The sequence below is a fragment of the Ipomoea triloba genome, chromosome 9 (genome assembly GCF_003576645.1).
Source record: "Ipomoea triloba cultivar NCNSP0323 chromosome 9, ASM357664v1".
Classification (NCBI taxonomy): Eukaryota; Viridiplantae; Streptophyta; class Magnoliopsida; order Solanales; family Convolvulaceae; genus Ipomoea; species Ipomoea triloba.
Window position 1 is genome coordinate 30,041,327 of NC_044924.1, and position 1,144 is coordinate 30,042,470.

Sequence of the window (1,144 nt, forward strand, 5' to 3'; positions counted from 1 at the left end):
AAAAAAAAAAAACTCTCTCTCTCTCTGCATCACATCCCCTGCACCTTCTCCAACTTAAACAAAAATACATGATTCTCACCGTGCACACCCCCTAAACCCAATGGGATTTACTCAATTACTAGCAGAGATTCTTTTCAAAAGAGTTTTATATAAATATTATTGCTTGTAAAATATCACAACTAGTGAGGATACAATTTGAAGATGTAAAAAGTTAGAAGACCCTACTTGAGATGCATTGAGCTCTGGAAGACCAGGTGCACCAAAACGACGAGGCAGTGCATTGCGTACCATCTGCATCTCAACTTCATGGCCTAACAAGTGATGATAAATATACCTGCAGGGTATGAAAGGTTAGTTTAATAACATATTCAGAGAAATGAAGAAAACCAATGGTCAATCACTGAGGCTTAAAAAACATGGATGCATCAAAACAAAGCAACAAACTCACAGTTTCAACTGAGCAACATGCGATAACTCACAAAATTACAATTTGCAAAAAGTTTCATATGCTACTACATACATTATAAACATTGATAATAGCACTAAAACAAATGAGGTAACAATATTTTTTAAACCAGAAAATAAAGAAATCATAGCACCAATATAACCAAAAAGCACCACGGAGATTAGCACACATATATGGTTCATTAATCAATCAACCATTCTCACAATAGATGTTCCATGCATCCACCAAATGGCCATCACTGAACAATAATGATCTGTCTAATGAAACTCGATAAATTTGACGTTGTCACTTACCCACTGACACTTGTCTCATCGACAGCAAACGTTTTCATTGCACCTTGCATCCGATCAAAGCTGGTACTCTTCCAAACAAAGTCAACACTAAATCCATGACAAACATCAGCTGGAGCACCCTGCAAAAAGGGGAAAAGAGCAAACCAAGAACAGTTAAAAAGTGCAAACTAGAAGAAAAAACCCATTGAAACCAAAGCAATAGATTATAATGAACATACCTGACTAGCACGAAGTTCAAGAGCAACCTCCTCTAGTGCAGTTAACTTTATCTGGAAAAAAGTATTACTTCAACAAATTTATCAAATCAATAAAATGTTTCACTAGACATTTCTGAATAGTGAATACCCCATCCCCATCCCCACACCCCCCCCCCCCCCCCAAAAAA

At 36.9% G+C, this 1,144-nt stretch overlaps 1 protein-coding gene across 1 annotated transcript in view; it reads right to left on the reverse strand.

Moving 5' to 3' along the window:
- Positions 1-1,144, reverse strand: part of LOC116029214 (regulator of nonsense transcripts 1 homolog) — a 13,788-nt gene that overhangs the window by 8,362 nt on the left and 4,282 nt on the right. Inside the window, exons 7-9 of the mRNA XM_031271123.1 lie at positions 978-1,028; positions 760-878; positions 226-334 (exon numbers count right to left, since the gene is read on the reverse strand). Of these exons, the coding sequence (XP_031126983.1) occupies positions 226-334; positions 760-878; positions 978-1,028 (279 nt within the window). The remainder of the gene's footprint in view (positions 1-225; positions 335-759; positions 879-977; positions 1,029-1,144) is intronic.